Genomic DNA, 18706 nt, shown 5'->3' with positions numbered 1-18706 from the left:
CCATTAGGCCATTACTTACATGTCGCTGAATCATTTCCTCCCAGCAGTCTAGAAATCATCTAATACAAGTGAAAAATTAAATTATACTTTACCAGCTAGAACTACTCTACAAGCCGCCATCAAAGAAAGCACAAAACACGTATGGCGGCAGATCTCTCGACTAAGTACAAAACCCCAGGCCTCTTCAAGCTCGGCTTTCTCCGATTTACTATCAGCAGTGAAGTGTCAAAGCATAATTTTGTGCGAGTCAAGTCGCAGAAAGTCACCGGTTTTACTTTGTGGGCTTCAAAGACTAAACAGTAATACAAAACACTTTAGAAATAACAGAGGTAATGAAAATCTTGGGTTTAGAGGCATATAGTGCTGAAATTATATCGCCTTGCACCAACATAAGAGCGAACATTAAAACTTCCTCTCCGTTGTGGTTTTAGTTAGATAAAATAATCACTAGTTGTCAGCAAATCTGTGAAATTTAAAATAAAAAAATAAAATAAAATTTACATTGTTGTAGATAGAGCATTAGACCCTCCACCGGGAAGAAGCCATCTGTATGGATAATAAATGTATGATCTTTTTGCGTTCAGAATTAAACAGGATGCCCTGCAGTTTTCTAAAGGAGTTTGTCCATCCCGATAACACACTCTGAAGCACAATTGTACTATGGATTTCAAGCCAGAAAAGAAAAAAAAAAAAAATCTGAAAAATCTCCCCAATTAGAGCATTTGTGACATCATTTTAGGTCTCATTAATAATGTTCTTTGGGTCATTTTTGTGCCATTTTTTTTTTGGGTTTTGACCATAAATTATAGTAAGAATGTTATATGAACCAAGATAAGTGTTCTGTAGCCATAAAGACCATCGATTACAATGGAAGGCCCAACATATTTCCTTCACTGTAATTCTTCTCCTTCCTCCTCAAAAAATCATAACCATAGGTAAAACGTATGGCAAACTCATCCCTTTTAGGCATAGAGGATTAAAGCTTTTTTTATGGTTTTCTTCAAACATTCGCTAAAATTTTTTGTTTTTACATATAACTTTTGAAATATTTTGGCTACAAATCCTAATGTAGGGATGTATGGGCACAAACTACAATCAATTTTATGAAATTTTGTTAGATTGGGATAATGAATCAGCCTTAGAGTTGGGATGGGCAGTGCAAGTGTTAATCTGACCTTAGGGCTCGTGCACAGAGCCACAGTACAGTGCCGCTTTGTATGGAGCTATAAGGGGCCATGGAGCCCGAGGCTTCTACTGTGGGCTTGATTTCTTCATACTAAGGCAAACAAGGTTTCTTTTATGGCAGGTTCTGAAATGATCTGTCAGAACAATTCATGCTATATGACGAAGGACTACAGATGTATGATGGCTTTAGGAAGAATATCTCCATATACATGAAGCCTCGCAGTACGAGTACTTGGGTTGTGTAATCTTGGGTTTACGACTTGCAAACACGATGTAAGGCTTTACTTTATACATACTGTGAAAGCAAGCAAGTAGCTTGACAAAGTAAACATTATGGTCTCGATTTATTATTGAATTTGAGCCTTTTTTGTCCTGTCCTTTCTACCTGTTTTTTTTTTTTATCTGGTTTATTTTATATGGGTCTGATTTGGGTTCTTTTACTGGTCGACATTGTAGGCACGATTTTCGTTTTTCAAATGTTTAAAGGCTGACTCAGTGAAAAAGTCACATTTCTTTGACCAAACGTACTTCAGTCCCTCTCTGGAGTAATTTCACAATACGCCGGAAATTTTTGAGCAAATTTTTCAAAAGGTTTGTTGAAAAGGCACAAAAAATAAACAAAAACAAAGTAAGGAACATTTCTTATTTTGAGTATCATCCATGAAAACCATGGACCATTTTATAGCATTTGGTGCAAAAAAAAATCATTAATGAATGCCACAAGGTAAAAAAAAAAAAAAGGAAAAAGAAAAGGGGCCTATAAAACCCAGCAAATTATGAATAGGCCGTAGGCATACCCAACTGTTCTTCAAAAATTATTTCCAATTGTGTATTCCCAACATAATGGTGGTGGTAGAGGAAAGACTTTTAAGCTGGCACAATGACAGTGTAAAAAGTTCTGCAACATGGCACAAACACTTTAGTGGCCATTAACTGGTAAATTATTGTTGCCTGGTACACCAGTGTGAATAACAATTGTTTATGACTAGATATTAAAGGGAATCTGTCAATAGGTTTTGCTATGTAATCTGAAAGTAACATGATGTAGGAGCAAAAGACCACAATTTCAGTGATGTTTCACTTACTAGGATATGTTTTACTGATATAATACAATTGGTGTCTTAGCAGGAGATTATCACTACACGACTAGCTGTCTTGTGCCTACTGGTCCAGACACATACCACCGAGTATCAGCTTTATATAAGGCTCAACATTCTGAGCTCTGCAGCAAAGAAAACTGTGATTCCAACATAACTGCTGCACCCAGTAAACTAAGTCACACATCTCTGTAGTCAGGGTGTCTGTCTCTACATCATGTTGCTACTAGATCACATAGCAAAAATCTGCTGATAGATTCCATTTAAACCTACGTAGGGTAATCAGTGAATGATCAATTTCCTGATCGGAAGGAGACACTTAAAAAAAAAGTCAATTACTTTAAGATTAAAATATAGATTTTCTGGCTAGCATGAGACAAAAAGGCAACCTTTTGTTTGCACCAAATCTCCAGTTTTTCTTACAAAACCCGTATCTTTTGGCATTTTCTGTTTATTGTAATCTCATGTGAAAGACTTCTTGGAATAAAACGCAGTATTGAGCCTCTTTGTTATCAGACCAATTATTATGCCAACTTTAGTACGTCATCGCTTCCCCTTATAATAGTTGTATAAAGCTAGTGGCTTTAGTCCACTGGATGGCATAATTACCAACAGTCAGGGTCCTGAACATAAGTGCAAAGGACTCAAGTATACAATGCTATATACTAGGCACACAGGATCTGACCAATATCAATTGCCTTAGGAAACCTCCTCTACTAAAGGAAAGCACAACCCTATACCTAACCCTTTCACGACATGCGCTGTAAATGTACTGCACGTCGTGTCTCTCCCTTTGATGTGGGCTCTAGCGCTGAGCCCACATCTTTCCCAGCACATTTCAGCTGTTTTCAACAGCTGTCATGTGCCCCTAACAGCCGCGGGTGGAATCGCGATCCATCCGTCGCTGTTAACCCTTTAAATGCTGCTGTCAATCTCTGACAGCAGCATTTAATGTGATTGCGCCAAAAGTGCGTCAATGATCACGCCCATGGGCGCCCGTGTCACAAGACCGCGGGTCGCTAGGGTTGGCATGACAACCGGTGCTTGTGGTTGTCATTGCCGAATTGTTATGAACGCCGCCCAGAGGTTGGCGCTCATAAGTGAGCATTTCTGCTACACACAGGCGATCTGATCATTGTCTGTGTGTAGAGAAGGCGATCAGGTTATTGCAGTTTCTAGTCTCCCACAGAGACTATTGAAGCAAGTCAAAAGCAAAAAAAAAAAGTTTTTAAAAAGATTAAAAAATAAGAAATATATAAAAGTTCAAATTACCCCCCCCTTTCGCCCCATTCAAAATAAAACAAAAAATACACATATTTGGCATCACCGCATTCAGAATCGCCTGATCTATCAAGCTATAAAAAGAATCCGATCGGTAAACAGCTTAGCAAAAAAAAGTCAAAACGCCAGAAGTACGGTTTTTGGTCGCCACAACATTGCATTAAAATGCAATAGCAGGCAATCAAAAGATCGTATCCACACCAAAAAGATGTGATACAAAGCTTGACACGCAAAAAAGAAGCCCTCCCCTAGCCCCAGAACACAACCTATACATGTTTGGTAGCTGCAAACTCGTTATGACCTGGAGAATCATAATGGCAGGTCAGTTTAAGCATTTGGTGAACATGGTAAAAAAAAATCCAAAAAACAGTTGTGGAATTGCATTTTTTTTGCAATTTCACTGCACTTGGAATTTTTTTCCCGTTTTCGAGTACACGATATGGTAAAACCAATGTTGTTCAAAAGTACAACTTGTCCCGATAAAAACAAGCCCTCACAAGGGAGTGAAAAACAAAAAGGGATGCGGCATGAAGAATCAATTTCTTGCCCCATATCAGAGTTACTGGGATTTGCTGTTGGAGGTCAGCCCTGACAATATTGCTTTATCTTTTCAGCCAAATCAATGCAATGTAAGATGCGCGTTTTCTCCACCGTGAGCTCCTCCTGGGATACTTGGCCCAGAAGTTTTTTTGCAAACAGGTTCTGATCCTGCATAAACGGCCCGACAGAAGCACGAGGGGCTGGAGGTAAGGTGTCCATGATACCAGACATAAATGTAAATTTGACTTTTTTCTCACGCTTCAGGCCTGGAGCCCTTTCTTCAACCCATGTGAGTGGTCTGCAGAAAACAACAGAGCATTTTATTAAAGCAAAGTGCTTTATATATACACATACATGCATATATACATACACACACACAAAGACTCCTTTTCCCCTGCAATAAGTTTAATATCTACATATTTTTAAGTCTGTGCCTCCCTATTTATTAAAGGGAACCTGTAAACTTGGTACATGCAGTCTGATCTGTGGACAGCACAGTTTAGAGAAGCAGAAGCTGAGCGGAGTATTATACAGGTTGGTTTTAAAAGATTCAGCATAACTTGCACGGGATGACTCAGTAGGACCACCCAATGGACTCTTCGGTATACAAACGTTAGGGATTTCAATGAATTAAAAAAATTTAAAAAATTCTCACAAAAGTATACTGCTCAAAAAAAAAAAAAGGGAACACTAGACTCTCTTACTGAGCAGACACATGGATGTTAGTGACCTTCCTATCATTTCTACCTGTTGTTTATTCCATTGGCATAACAGCAGGAGAAATTGAATCACAATCAGTGTAGATTTCACAGAAGTGTAACTGACTTGGAGTTACATTTTGTTGTTTAAGTGTTCCCATTATTTTCTTGAGCAGTATATATATATATCAATTTGATCAGCTCCTTCAGCCTTATAATATATGGCCTGCAAATCAGATACCATTCATCCCCCTCATCCCTTGTACTACACATCCACCTCCTATTTAATTCAATAGGAGGCGTATGTGCAGTAACAAGCCCTGGTCCCTACAATTAGACGGCAAACCCCCACAAGTTTTTCCGACTGGCGGCCAATCACCGATAACAAAACCGAATGCCAAACCCCGGCTGATCAGTGTAAAAGTAGTGGAAAACTTTTTTCGGTGCTCAGTAAATATGTGTGTCTTGTGCTAGAAAGAATTGAGTTATAAATTAAAATCAATTAACTGTCTCCCTAAGCTTAAAAGGGTATTACCATGTCCATGATCCTATCCCAATATGTAGTAGGTATAATAATAATATTAGCCCATAACTTCAAACAGAAATCTAGTATAGTACTTCTGATTCGCCATGTCACTTACTTCATGTGCAGGGCATTGCAGTAGATTAGGTATCCATGGTTATGACCAATCACATAGTGACAGTTAGTTGTTTGTGGTACTAATCATGGATACCTAAGCTGCACATGGGGTAAGCAACATTAAGGATCAGAAGAACTATACTTCATTTCTAATTGGATGTACTTGCTAATATTATTATTACACCTACTACATATTGGGATAGGATCTTGGAGATGGGAACACCCTTTCAAAGCAAAAAACTGTCAGGGACTCTGTTAGGAGACTCCAGTGCAGATACCCTTGTTTGTTATTTTGGTGGGAATGATAGTACCGCATTCAGTGCTGTTTTCCCTGTAAAAAAAAAAACGAAAAAAAAAAAACACTTTGGAGGAACCTGACAAGGAGACCAGAGTATTTTATTATGTTAGGTATATCTCTATCTTAGAAAGCTGTGCCACAATCCTTTTAGAGATCCCTCTTGCTCATACAAACAGATGCACTCCGCTTTCCTAGATGCTGCATGGTAAATTTTATCTAATTACCTTTGCTCTCTTAACAAAACAAAAGATTCTGGAAATAAAATTTGTAAAAAAAAAAAAGTTCAAAAAAAGGTACTGAATTTTTCCAATATATTCGCCATCTTTGCACAAATGTTATACCATAAAAAAGAAAAATGCCTGTAGGGTCACTGAAACAAAATATGCCATTTTGATGACATTCAATTTGTTGGAATAATGCATATTGATCTGTATGTATTGCAACAACTACTACTGTACTGTTTTATATATTGTGCATATTGTGAGATTGTTAAAGTTCAGTGACAAAAAACAAAACAAACAAAAAAAAAAAACAGACCGGATGCCCCCTCCTTCTCTTCCCTTCTTGTTGGAATGCTCCCATGCTGCAAGCCACAGCAGATACCAGACTGATCACATTTCAATGGAAGTCTTCAAACAGAGGCTGGACAGACATCTGACTGGGATGATTTAGCGAATCCTGCTTTGAGCAGGGGGTTGGACCAGATGGCCCAGGAGGTCCCTTCCAACTCTACGATTCTATGATTCTATGATTCTATGATTCATGCTGTAAGCTGTTCAACCTGGATATGAATAAATCTACATTCTGTGTTGCTGACTCTGGATGTTACGCTGATTAATCCGCTGCTAACACAATTAATGACATATTATGCAACTCACTGCTGTCAAATGTCACTTACAGTGCTAACATCACAGTACCCAGTGTGAATACGCCAACATTTTTTTTCCATTGATAGGCGGATATTCTATCAAAGTTAATGGGAAAAAATACAAAAAAATATAAAGCAACAAGTCGCAGAGCATTCTTTACCACTTACAAGCATCGTGTAGACTACTGTGTGTCTCGATTTAGCTGGCAGAGTCCCAAAATGGGCAGGGCTAATGCTTCGGAGTACTCCCGGGCATGTTTGGGTGATGCTATGCTTTTCTTACCATTAAAATGTTAAGTAATCATATCCTAAAATCAGTATAATTTCAGCTGCATGGTGCAAATGAGTATAGTTTGAGTACCGAGAGCAAATCACTACAAAAGCCCAAAAAACATCAGAAATAACCCGCACTATTCATTGCCTCAACATACAGTATATGTGACTTCCTCTGTGCCATGGAGTCAAGGCACGCCTTCATTGTCTCTTCCCATTAGTGATACACAAAGAGGCACCCACTCCAGCATAGGGATGAACGACTGGCACTAGGCAATGAGTGAAACAAGTCATACAATGACCGGACACTCACCGATTATCTGCAGTAGTGAAATTTGCAGTCAGCTTGGAGCAGTTTTCCTCTTTATTCTCTTCTTTCTTGGCTGATGTAACAGATAAAGGTCCAAAAAGATCAACCAGCCATGTTATCCTGGCAATGCCACTGAAGGAGGGGAACCCAAACTTCTGTTCATCTAGATGTCCGCCTAAACAGAGGAAAAGTGATGGTCAAAAACACTTTATTAAGGGGAAAGAAAATCATTTTAACATTTGTGAGACCCATACTAAATAATTACATCCTGTAAGTCTACAGTAAGACATGTATTGTATGCAGCATGAAGGTACGGAGCATGGCGGGCTTTTATAACAGTAGTAAGGGGGCTGTATTACTCGTCAAAAAGAAATCTGACAGGTACCACGCCCCTATCAAAGTGTATCAAACACGCCCCTTTTATACAATTTGATATCAAATTGTTATAAAAGGGACTTGTTTGATACACTTTTATACAATTTGATATCAAATTGTATATAAAAAGGTATTATAGGACAAAATATTTATATGTCCAATTATTTTCTCTTTTATAGGACTTTTAATAAAGTAGAATAAAAGTAGAATAAAAGGATCGTGATTGAATCACTTTTATATCAATCGCTATTGTTTGATATAAAAGGATGTGCTTGATACGCTTTTATATGACCAATAAAGGGGCACTTTTATAGCCATTGGGTATTTTATTTATTTGACCATTATTTTAATAAAGGAAACATTTGATTCGAATTGTAAATAAAAATGAGAGACGCTATTTTTATAAAAAAGATAATAGTGTTTATTGAACAACAATCAAATACATTTTTATAAAGCATTACATTTGGCATTTATACTGTTATTTTAGAAGCACATTCAATTATATTTTATTTATCACACAGCTCTGCACTTAATCAAATCAATATATACATACATATACATATATATATATATATATATATATATATATAATACAGGGCAATATAAGCTCTGTGTGTATTTTCTGTGCTGCTTGCATTTCAGTGATGCAGAAGGGGGGGCTAGGGCAGATGTTACAACATCCTGGGAGCTTTCCCATAGGACTTCAGGAATGCAGAAAATCGAATACAGACAGGATGTACCATTGCAATACAATAGGGACTAGGTATTTTAATTGAACAGACCATAAAGGTCAAAGATGAAAAGAGATACAGATGTAAAGATGACAATATGATAAGTTGTTAAGGTATGGACTTATAATAGGGTTACGATATTTTAACTGAACAGTCCAGAAAGGTCAAAGTTGAAATGACATACAGATGTAAACATGACAAGATGATAAGTTGTTATGGTGTGGGCTTACAATAGGGTCACGATATTTTAATTGAACAGACCAGAAAGGCCACTATTTACACAACTATCTCAACAAAAGCAACTGATAAACAGATGTCACTGCAACCTAGACACTTTCCCGTGTTAACTTCATTTTAATAATAAAGGAATCCTACATATTACACAGTGATAAGCAACGCTGCTTAAATATAAAAGAATGTTTGCAGGCATAGCAGTTTGATTCAAGTAAATCTTTCTTTACAGATTTATAAACTAAATTATCATTATGATTTAAGTCATCAGTAAAATGTTGCAAAATCTCACGGATTGAAAGACCCCTTGCAAGTTTTTTTAGGATATACACGCAATAATGGCCGCACACAGTGCTATAATTATTTTGAATTTGCCTGTCTTGATAGCAGAATAATTCGCTATTTCTCTTTAGGAAGATTATAAATTCATCCGGAAAAAGTATGCTGTCTGGTGAGAGTCCATAACTGTCAAAGAATATCGCATTCTTTTCATTGCAAAGTAAAATTAATATCCAATGTTTGCCGCTCTGATTGGACCGGTCTGTATTTACGATGTACGCCGCAGGCCTCTGAGTTACTCTATTTGACGGTAGCAAGTCACACGGATACACCCCATAAAATATGGCCTCTGTATAGTGATCGGCTTTCAATAAACGTAGTGAGCTGCAGGGAATCCATCATCAGTAGAAATCATACAATACTTCACGGCGGTTATTAATTTCTAGAATAGATGAATTCACGCCGTATACCACCATATTTATCGTATGAGGGGTGGCTAGTGCAAATCGGACTTCAGAACGCAGGTTACCAGTTTTTATGAGAGAGTAGTGACCTCCAGGTTCTTGGTCGGCTGATAAATCAAATGCAAAAAATGTATAGCCGTCCATAAATTCTTCTCGGTCAATTGCCAGTGCACAATCGGCCTTCTGCTTTCCAGAAATATGGGCAAGAGCCATATACTCTCTTACAGCTAATTCAATATTGAAATTAGGTTGGAATGGCTGGGAGGGGATCTGCTGACCATCCAAATATAAAGCCGCATGGTTTACATTATAATGATGAAAGTACAGTGGATTTTTATTATACGTCCCGCTAAAGGCCTCATTATCTACAAAGCCCAATATAATTACTCGCGGAATGGCTCCTAAAAATAGATTTTCTATATTAGAAATTCGGGTGCCCCCAGGGATGCTGTACACTTTCATACAGGCCCTATGAATAGCATATTTTGCTGTAGCAGATAGTAAGGCCTGAGAGTGACCAATCCTCACAGCGGGAGCCACCTGGACTCTCTTTACATAGAGACATGCGTTCAGAATCTGTACTTTGAGCGGATCTGGGTCAGCAGAAACTAAACAGAACGCATCTTTATTTCGCGTCAGCTTGATTTTAAGGTCAAGTCCATTCAATATAAGCTTCGGCTGATTAAAAATGTCGCTAAAAATTGGACCGAGCAAATCGACGGGCTTCGAGTGAGCTACTGCATGAGCCCGCTTGTTGAAGCCCACATTGGCGCCATCCATCCATGATGTCCAGCGGTATCTTTATAGAATAATCCTGATGTGAATTGCGAGGCTAAAGTCTGTGCGCTGTAATTTAGCAGAGTTTCAATGTAGGCCCTATAGCTGTATAGATTGTCTGATTGTGAGATGAGGCGATCACCCAGGCTGACATCAACTTGATTAAAAAGAGTCGCTAATGGATAGTTAATGAGAGCTACACGGGCTCCATCCGCGATGGCAGAATTATCTTGTTTTACGACCCGGCAACTTATGTAAAGTAGGGTATTATTTAAATCATAATAATATTCACCACTTCCCGATATGAAAAATTCAAGCGGTGCATTGTCAGCCAGAGCCGCAATAGGCTGAACTTCAATGAATATCGATTTCTCGACAGAAACCTGTGTAGGAGGTATTTGAAAAATATCCAGTTCTGATTTCATGCACTCCACCGAAGCATCATGTATGAAGGCCATGTTATATATAATATATTTATTTTATATATTTTTCCTAAAAGAGGTCTTCAACACTGCGTCTTACTCTTTTCTGGCGTTTGCGTCTTGCGGGTGTGATTTTATTCATGAGCATTGGTGGGGGCGAATAGCGAACACGCCTTTTTCTTTTTTTCTGTTTTTTAGCAACATAAACAATACCGAAGCCTTCCTGAGGAGGTGTGTTTAGCCTATTCATAGCGGCTGCTGAGAAAGAGGCAATGGCGTCCTTAGCAATATTTGAAACAGCTGTCTTTACATGGGGTTTTACTAATTCGAGTCCTTTTCTCAATAGAGGAACCGCTTTTCTAAATAAGCCTCTAAATATTCCTGCAAGCCCAGCCCCATACATGTACTCATCACCCCGAAATCCCTCTAATCCGTGGCCTGTCTGAGCAATATAGTAGCGGGCATAAATGGTCGGATCTCCGTAAACACGTTGCGACACCATTTTGACGTGTCAATCACGACGCGGTCTGAAATGTAATCGCAAAATAGTTTTTCCGTACTTGAATTTAACAGGTGTACCCTGATTAGTCAAGATAGAGATGCTTACAGAATCAAAGTGCTGTTTGCATAGAGGTACATAATCAGGTCTTGTGTATTGAAGTATGATGATCTCCCCACTTTTACAAGTCACCTGCGCAGTTCTCAGAAGCTGGACGTAAGAATCTCCGACTAGCTGATGGTTAATAATGTCTGAGTAAACAAATAAGGTATAAAATCCGTTCATGATATCTGCGTAGCTCTTCTTGGGGCTAATCACACTATTATCATAGGCCTCAATATAAGGTGGTAGCCCTAAAATATGAGACAATTTTGGGCCTGGAGCAAAATGTATCGTGGGGGAATCCGATAGAGTAACACTTCTCTTCACTTCATCAAAGCGAAGCTTTAATCCCTCCGGGGCAATCTTCAAATTGTCAATGCGTTCATTAATAGCCCTTATAAGGTCCGAAATATTTAAATAATAGCCTGCTTTTACGAAATATTCTCTTAGAACATCCCCTCGTTTTCCAAGAAAAAATGTGCCTTCGCTATTTTCGAAAGTAAACCAGGTGTGGGGATACTGAAATTCTGTGAGGGCAACTTCATACGGGCCTACAAGATGTACAGGCTTTGCCAGTTTAGTGGTAAAAGTCGAAATCGTGTTGTCTGGGAATAGCTTACTTGACGCATTACACGCTAGGGTAATATAAAATGATCCAGAATCCATGATTAGAGGTCCGTCAGCTGGTTTTCTTTAATCCAAGTATTGAATTTTTCCGGATATCCCTTCCATTTAACGAGATACAGGGTGGACCCTCTGACGCGCTTTTTTCTTAACACTTTTTCTATTTTGTAGATGCGATTCTCATCCGATGTGACTTTTTGTAGTTCCTCCTTATAAAATGACCCAATCACAGGTTCTCCGTACAAATCCACGATTTTGTAGAGGGGGAATTGGAATTTTGTGTTAATTTCGGATATGATAAATATTTCATCGGTATATGATTGTTCATATGCTTTCATAAATGTACGTTTATATTGGACCAATCGTACATTGTCACCAATTTTAAAAGAAGGCTTAATACGCTTATTTTTCATGCTAGTACTATAAATATTTTTCCATATTTGTAGTGAATTTTTGCTTGTAACATCAATTGGTCTACATCGAATGGTAGAATGATAGGTTCGATTGTAGCTATCAACCAAATCTGGTAAAATATCAATATACCTATTAGTGTTATTTTTCGTAAAATACCGCCACATTCGAGTTTTTAATGTACGATTAAACCGCTCCACAATAGAGGCCTTAACCGCATTATTCGTAAGATAATGCAGAATATCATACGTTTTACAAAGACGCTTCATCGACGAATTAATAAATTCTTTGCCCCGATCCGTCTGTAATTTCTTCGGTATGCGCTTATCATTTTGAAATATCAGCTCGAATGAACAGGCTACAGCGGCCCCAGTCTTGTTTGATAAGGCTACGCACCACGCAAATTTTGATAGGCAATCAATCACGGTAAGGATATATTTAACATTATCATTTTCCTTCGAATAGTCAATTAAACTCACTAAATCTCCTTGCCACAATGCATCCATGTTTGAGACCATGATCTTATTTGTCAGAAATCTTTTTCTCACAGGTTTGTGCAACAAATAGCTATCCTGGTTATTTAACCAATCACGCACAATTGATTTTTTAATTCCGTAATCTCTAGTTTCTCTATATAATTTATCAATCCCACCATAGGAGCCGGAGGCTTGAGGGGTAAAATACTGGTTCTCTAATATTTTTTCATCGTGTCTAGAAGACATCATCTCATGAACCAATGTCGTCTTTATCAGAAAATCAAAATGTATAAAATGAAATTAAATGTGGAATGTAATACAAATATATAGTGCTTGATTTCAGTATGAGTATATCATGATTGCTTGGGGGCCAGCATGATGGGCTGTAACTGGGAGACTCTTGTGGGTGTTAACTGGAGGTGTAGCCTTTCTGCTGATGGCTTGAGGACTTTTGGTAAGGCGTAACTGGGCTGTGAATCTAGGTGGAGCGATCCTGCTGTCAGGCTTTAAAACAGGTCATTAGGTGATGTCCTTACACACATTCAGCATTAGAAACAGTTTCCTGTTATACTGGGCAGCTACTTCTACTCTTTAAAATAGTAAGTATTAACACATTATTTAATTAATATTATTGTCAATTGCTTTCCACTGCATAGTTATAGTTAATAATGTTAAAAATTGTATTTTCCTTAAAATAGATTAACTCATTTAGAAGAAATTTAGATATTTAATACAATATTTATTTGATGTATAATTATTTAATTGATGTTCGCATTGTATTTTCCTTAGCATAGATTTACTCATTTAGAAGAAATTTAGATATTTAATACAATATTTATTTGATGTATAATTATTTAATTGATGTTCGCGTATACTTTTATTTGCCTTTTGTATCATTTATCATATAGTATATAAAATGTATTTCTACGGCATAGACTTAGATTATAATTTTATATGATAGTACTTCCCACCGCATAGTTATAGTTAATAATTTTAAAAGTATAATAGTATTCACAATTTAAATCATTTTAGTTAAGATGGAAGACTACGACTTTGAACAAGCCGAGCCTCTTCTTACGAGCACACAATGCGACCAACTAGGTAGGTCTTATATTGAATATAATGAACGGAGTGTTAGACAATCTGATTAAAGTTTTGTTTTGTATATTAATTATATAATATTTTGCTCTTTTTCAGAAGGGTCACTAAACAGCGCCTTTCCTCAGTTACTTCAGACTTTGGATTCCTTAAATGCATACCCTTTAGGGCCTTTCAATGCTGGCGGAGAATCAAGTACTGCAACTTCACATTATGCTATCACTGGTAAGCTGTATATTTGTATAATAACTGCTTTAATCATATGTAGACGTGAAACTAAATACAATTTCTCATACAGATGCTGAGATGCTGCAAGCGGACGATAAGCAAGAAAACGTCCATGTTACTGAACCTGTAAATCTGGTGAATCCGCTGCGGAGGCAACAAACATATCAAAAAGGTAAGAACATATGGAAAAAGTAACATCTCTTTGAAAAAAAAGTCCGTATGTATGCAGGGATGAAATTTCCCCTAATTTCTTATACAGGTGACCAACACTTGAAAGAATGCTATAATGTTGATGGGCCCATGGTTTCTAACAATCCTAAAAAGCCGCGGAAACCACGAAACACATCGCTCAAGATTAGGGCACCCAGGGTTTCTATCAGGCCTAGCGGGAAACCAAAAAATATGGCGCTGCTGTTTCGAAAAGGTACTGTGAGCTTGAAAACAATAGATAATCAGTATCGTGAAGAAAATCATTTCAGGCATGTCTAATAGTTTTATTTTATTTACGGCAGATAAGCGAGCGGCAAGAAAAAGGCTATATTCAAATGAAAATGCCGCCATCCCACTGACGGTGAATAGTGAGACGACTATTAACCCAGAGCGTGCAGAAGACCAATACCCAGAACAATCTTGTAAGTATATATTTCGTTTTTCTGTAATAATGATAATAATCTTTATTTATTTAGAGCTTACATATTCTGCAGAGATTTATAATTCAGCTATTCCTAGACATCCAGTCATAAGTAACAGTTATCAAAACAATAATTAAAGCAAAATTAATGAGGCCCCTGCTCATAAGGGGTACAACCTAAAATACTATCTTTATACACAGGAAAGATGTATATCTTTGTACCGTGTTAGCCAGTAGATAGAAAAATATTCAGGATTGAGAGTCCTCAGTAGTTGATACCTTTTAATGGCTAACTGAAAAGATGGTAATACATTGCAAGCTTTCGAGACTACTCAGGTCTCTTCATCAGGCTAGACTAATACAAAATCTGAAGTCACATATTTATGCACAATACAGCCTAGAAAAAATGCAATAGATAAGACAAGTGACGTGAAGCAGAACTATAGGGAGAAACATAAATATAAACATTGGACCAGTTCATAGATAAGGAGTCTGGATGTTTTATGGTCCTCTGATTGGGGTCTAGTTCTGTGTTGCCCTGCAAGGTTTTAAAAGGAAATTCCTTAATTGATGTAAAAAGACATAAATCCATGCGACACATTCATTCCAGCACTGAGAGTGTCAAAGTTCGTCATAAATTTGTACTCCCAAACTCGTCTCTCTATCTGAGATGTGAAGTTACCTTTCAATACCAGTAATTTCATATCCATGCTGCTGTGATCAGGGATACAGAAATGTTTTGCCACAGGTAGATCCATTCTTTTTTCTCTTATTGTGTGACGATGAGCATTCATCCTTGTTCTAAGCTTTTGCCCTGTCTCCCCCACATACAGACCCCCAGTTGGACATTTAGTACAAATAATTAAGTACACCACATTAGATGTAATGCAGGTGAAAGTACCTGGGATCTTGTAGTCCTGATGTGAGTTGGGGATCTTTATACAAACACTTATATGTGTTTCTTCACTATCTGGTACATGTAACATTTCCATTGTTACTCAAGCTTCATGGACATCTGACACATGTAACTTTTTCTTTTAGATACAAAGAATATGCTAAAAAAAGATGCACAGCCATTGCTGCAGCCTCAAGTACTGCAGGAGCATACTTACGGGCCAACGCAGATCCCCCCACAAAGAGTTAATCCGGCAGTGAGATCAACTCCGCTTTCACCAATCATTGTTCTGTCGGATTAAGAAATTACTGTGAAACGCAAGCAACCTAGGAAGGCGGTACCGAAGTCTTCGACCCGAAAATATAACGCCGACTCAGCTGCACCCAATAATACACATTCAATCATTTCCGTGGACGGTGTGGCACAAGCTGAACGTGAAGCCATCAACAGAGAAATTGATCAGCTTGCTGAGGGTAAGAAGACCTCTAATCTGGACAATATACGTGTGTGTCATACTATACACCCTGCAGATATTACTTTTGCAGGAACGTCTAATGAATTTGCAATTGTAAATCCTTTAAAGAGACGAACAGTATCAACCCAGACCCGGAGGGCAAGTAAAAAACAAAAAGTACACAATACCCCAATTACCCCTGGGTGGCCTGAAGAACAGTATAAGGTGTTTCATGATATGGCCCCTCAGTACCTAAATTACAAAAACGTTATTACTCATCTTAAATATTTCTGTGACACTTATGAAAGGTTACAAACTGCGGCACCAACACCTGACATTGTTGATGAGCTATATGCGTTCAAAAGAGACTGTGCAGATGGTCCATCAGTCTTTGTGAAATCAAATAAAAATAATTCAATGTGACTAGGCTTGGTTGGTTATGGTCTGCAGAAACTGTCTAAAATATCTCCACAAAGGGGTTATAGATCGAGAACAATTAAACGCGCTCAAAGGCTGTTGATTAGAGCAAGACGTTCACTAGCAGCTAGAAGCCTGCGAGAGCCAACTCACAGACCGATAACTACACAAAACCCTCAGCTGTTGATACATGCACAGAGCCCCTCGTTTCACAGCCATGATCCCCCTAGGGGTGTTAGCCCCGATGTGTCTCCAATCGCTCAAAGCTTTGAGCCTCTTGAAACACAGGCTGAAAATGTACATGATGTTGCAGCTGACGGTCATGTTGATGATAATGTACAGGACGTAGATCATTCAGTATTTTTACACCATTTTTATCACCATCAAAGAGATGTCCGCAATTTCAATGCTCGCATGTATATTGATCATTTCAGATTTGTAAATTTAGACCGCATTCAATCATTTGTAGAGGCCCTAAACATCGTGCATGGAGCCATTCAGTCTTTACTGGACAGAGTTATCAGAGACATTGACCCTGGTGACTTTGTTCAGTTAAGGCTTGAAGGCGGTGACACGTTAGATCCCATTTTCACTACAAAACAGACAAGGGAGGATTTTAGTTCTGAAGCATTCTTAAATGCCGTAGCTCGCACATTGCAAAGCAATGCTGAATGCTTAGCAAACAGCTCCCTGAAATTAGTCATAACAATTATTAAAAACAGACGCGGCGGCATAAAAAGACGTCTGAAATCTATAGCGAGTAGTCAAATCATTAAGCAAAAGAAACGATGGCTTTACGACTATAATAATTACATCACGAATCTGTGCTTTGCCGCTAGCGTGTGCGCCCTGATCACTGACACTGATGTTGGTGATACAGTTTTACTGAATTGTGCTAAATCCATACACGCGGCCCTGGCCATCCCTGAGGACCAGCTTATAAGTTTTAATGATATTGAAGCTTTTGAGAAACATCTGGGTATCAACATTAAAGTATTATACTACAGTCAGGGCGACTGGCGATATTTTCAAACAGGTAATACCCCTAGTGCTAGAACTATTTTCATATTGCATCATGATAATCACTACTACGGTATCAAAAATATGAAGGGTTTTATCGGCGCGGATTACTTTTGTGAAAGATGCAATTCGTTGTTTCATCACAAATTTAATCATTCGTGTCAATATTTTTGCAAGGCTTGTCAAAGAGAGAGTTGTGTGGAGAGAACCGACACGGATCAGCCGCCTCGCTGTCCAATTTGTCGTGTGTTTTGTCGGTCCAGTGAGTGCTTAGACCACCACACTCATTTATCTGCAGATAATCCAACATTCTGCAGACTTAAAATATTTTGTGATAAATGTCATCATTTTGTCCCCAGAGAAAGTGATTCCGAACATAAATGTAAAGGGTTGCGCTGTCCTGTCTGTCACAGACGTTTAAATAAATTTGATGAGCACCTTTGTTACATGCGCCGGTATGTACCAAAGGAGGCGACAGATCAATATATATTTTATGACTTTGAATGTATGCAGGAGACAGGTACTCACATCCCAAATTATATTTATGCTACGACGCTGTATGGTAGCCCCTCCTGGGAGTTTGAAGGTAAATCAGCAACTCATGATTTTGTGCAATTCTTTACATCCGGTAAATTTTCTGGATATACGTTTATAGCCCACAATGCTGGAAGATACGATGCATACTTTATTGTTAAGGAACTGATTTCTGAAAAACTCTGTGTGAAATTGATATCCCGAGGCGGCCGTCTCTTGTGTGTAACGCTGCCTGATTTGGAACTGAGGTTTATTGACTCCCTAAATTTCATACCGATGAAACTTAGTAAGATGCCACAGGCTATGGGATTCTCAGGCTCAAAAGGACATTTCCCCCACTTTTTTAACACCGAAGAAAATCAAAACTATGTGGGCCCCCTACCAGCTGTAAAATATTATGAGGTAGAGTACATGTCACCTAGTGAGAAATGGGAATTCATGGAGTGGTATGAGACGCAGGAAAATACAACTTTTGACTTTAATTCTGAACTAAAGTCTTACTGTAAACAAGATGTTGAGATTCTGAGACACTCATGTGAACTTTACAGGGAGCGTGTCATGGAAATGACGCAGAAAAATGTTAAAATATACTGTAAGCGAGAAAAGAAAAAAATTGAAGTGTCCAGATGTGTTGATCCTTTTCAACTCGTAACCCTTGCATCTATATGTATGTCAATGTACAGGTTTAAATTTCTTCCAAAAAAGACCATTGCCATTTTACCGGGTGATAATTATCACAAGACACAAAAACGCTTTTCATCACCCGCTATACAGTGGCTCATTTATGTATCCCACAGAGAGAACATAGCAATCCAACATGCTTTAAGAGGTGGTGAAAAACGAGTAGG

General features: G+C 38.2%; 1 protein-coding gene across 2 annotated transcripts in view; it reads right to left on the bottom strand.

Moving 5' to 3' along the window:
• Positions 1 to 252: 252 nt before the first annotated feature.
• Positions 253 to 18706, bottom strand: part of BLVRA (biliverdin reductase A) — a 73401-nt gene continuing 54947 nt past the window's right edge. For both annotated transcript variants that reach the window (XM_073550034.1, XM_073550033.1), the window contains exons 6-7: positions 7194 to 7365; positions 253 to 4401 (exon numbers count right to left, since the gene is read on the bottom strand). In XM_073550034.1, coding sequence (XP_073406135.1) covers positions 4146 to 4401; positions 7194 to 7365 — 428 coding nt within the window. In that variant the 3' untranslated portion in view covers positions 253 to 4145. The remainder of the gene's footprint in view (positions 4402 to 7193; positions 7366 to 18706) is intronic.

The sequence above is a fragment of the Dendrobates tinctorius genome, unplaced genomic scaffold (genome assembly GCF_039654945.1).
Source record: "Dendrobates tinctorius isolate UK_male_01 unplaced genomic scaffold, ASM3965494v1 ptg000162l, whole genome shotgun sequence".
Classification (NCBI taxonomy): Eukaryota; Metazoa; Chordata; class Amphibia; order Anura; family Dendrobatidae; genus Dendrobates; species Dendrobates tinctorius.
This window is presented reverse-complemented; position numbering and strand designations above follow the sequence as displayed.